Source organism: Medicago truncatula, chromosome 7 (genome assembly GCF_003473485.1).
Source record: "Medicago truncatula cultivar Jemalong A17 chromosome 7, MtrunA17r5.0-ANR, whole genome shotgun sequence".
Classification (NCBI taxonomy): domain Eukaryota; kingdom Viridiplantae; phylum Streptophyta; class Magnoliopsida; order Fabales; family Fabaceae; genus Medicago; species Medicago truncatula.
In genome coordinates, this window is record NC_053048.1 from 10304068 (window position 1) to 10305027 (window position 960).

At 27.6% G+C, this 960-nt stretch overlaps 1 protein-coding gene across 1 annotated transcript; it reads left to right on the top strand.

Annotated features, from left to right (window-relative positions):
* LOC25497793 (LOB domain-containing protein 24) lies at window positions 1-664 on the top strand. Its single transcript, XM_013592514.1, has 2 exons — window positions 1-153; window positions 464-664. Exons 1-2 carry the CDS (start codon window positions 1-3, stop codon window positions 662-664), a joined length of 354 nt encoding a protein of 117 aa, XP_013447968.1.
* Window positions 665-960: the final 296 nt, after the last annotated feature.

Consider the following 960-nt stretch of genomic DNA (forward strand, 5'->3'; position numbering starts at 1 on the left):
ATGATTTATAGTAGGTGTGCTGCTTGCAAGAGTCAAAGAAGAAGGTGCCCTCCTGATTGCATTTTCTCTCCATATTTCCCTCCCAATGATCCTCAAAGATTTTCTTCTGTTCACCGTATCTATGGTGGTAGCAATGTTGGAAAAATGCTTCAGGTACTCTTAATAATATATTAAATATATCACTTCAATAATTTTTTTTTTGTTTCTTCAAAAAAAAGTATTTTATTTTTTTTGAAAGAATCAATATTTAGTATCTATAGTATGTATTTTTTTTTTTTTGAAGGAAGTATCTAGTATGTAATATTATATTATTGTGGAATTTACTTGTAATTTTGTGTCAATGTAAGAATCAATATTTGGTATCTAGATTTCATTAGTGTACTTTTTATTTATAAATTATTATTTTTTTAATGAAAATTTGTATGTTTTAAAATAATCTTATTGTGGAATTTTAATGTTGTAGCAATTGCCTCACTATGTACGACACCAAGCTGCAAATTCTATGTATTTAGAAGCACAATGTAGGGTTCAAGATCCTGTTTATGGATGTGTTGGGATTATCTCTAAATTATCTCAACAAATTCAAGATACAGAAGTTGAGTTGGCAAAAATAAAAACTCAGATTGCTTATCATAAACTCCATAATCAACAATTTGATTCTTAATCAAATTTAAGCTTTTTACCACTACAGATTAACAACGTGGAACAGATTCAATGGCCTAGTCAAACTCCTAAATGGTTCAATTAGGGCTTGTTTTCCAATAGATACAAAGCAATAGCTTGATCTTAGTTTTGAGTATTATTCATATTCAAAAACTCAATTTTATTTGGGTATTTTATTTTTGTTTGCTATATTTGGGATTTTTCGAATAATGATTGAATTGGTTCAATTAATTGATATTTGTAGTGCTGAAAATGGGATGATTAATTTGTTCATTTGTTACTTCTTTTATTCACAAT

Coding starts and splice junctions, on each gene's coding strand:
- LOC25497793 (XM_013592514.1), top strand. CDS start 1: ATGATTTATAGTAGGTGTGCTGCTTGCAAGAGTCAAAGAAGAAGGTGC. Junction 154..463: donor ATGTTGGAAAAATGCTTCAG/GTACTCTTAATA, acceptor TTAATGTTGTAG/CAATTGCCTCACTATGTACG.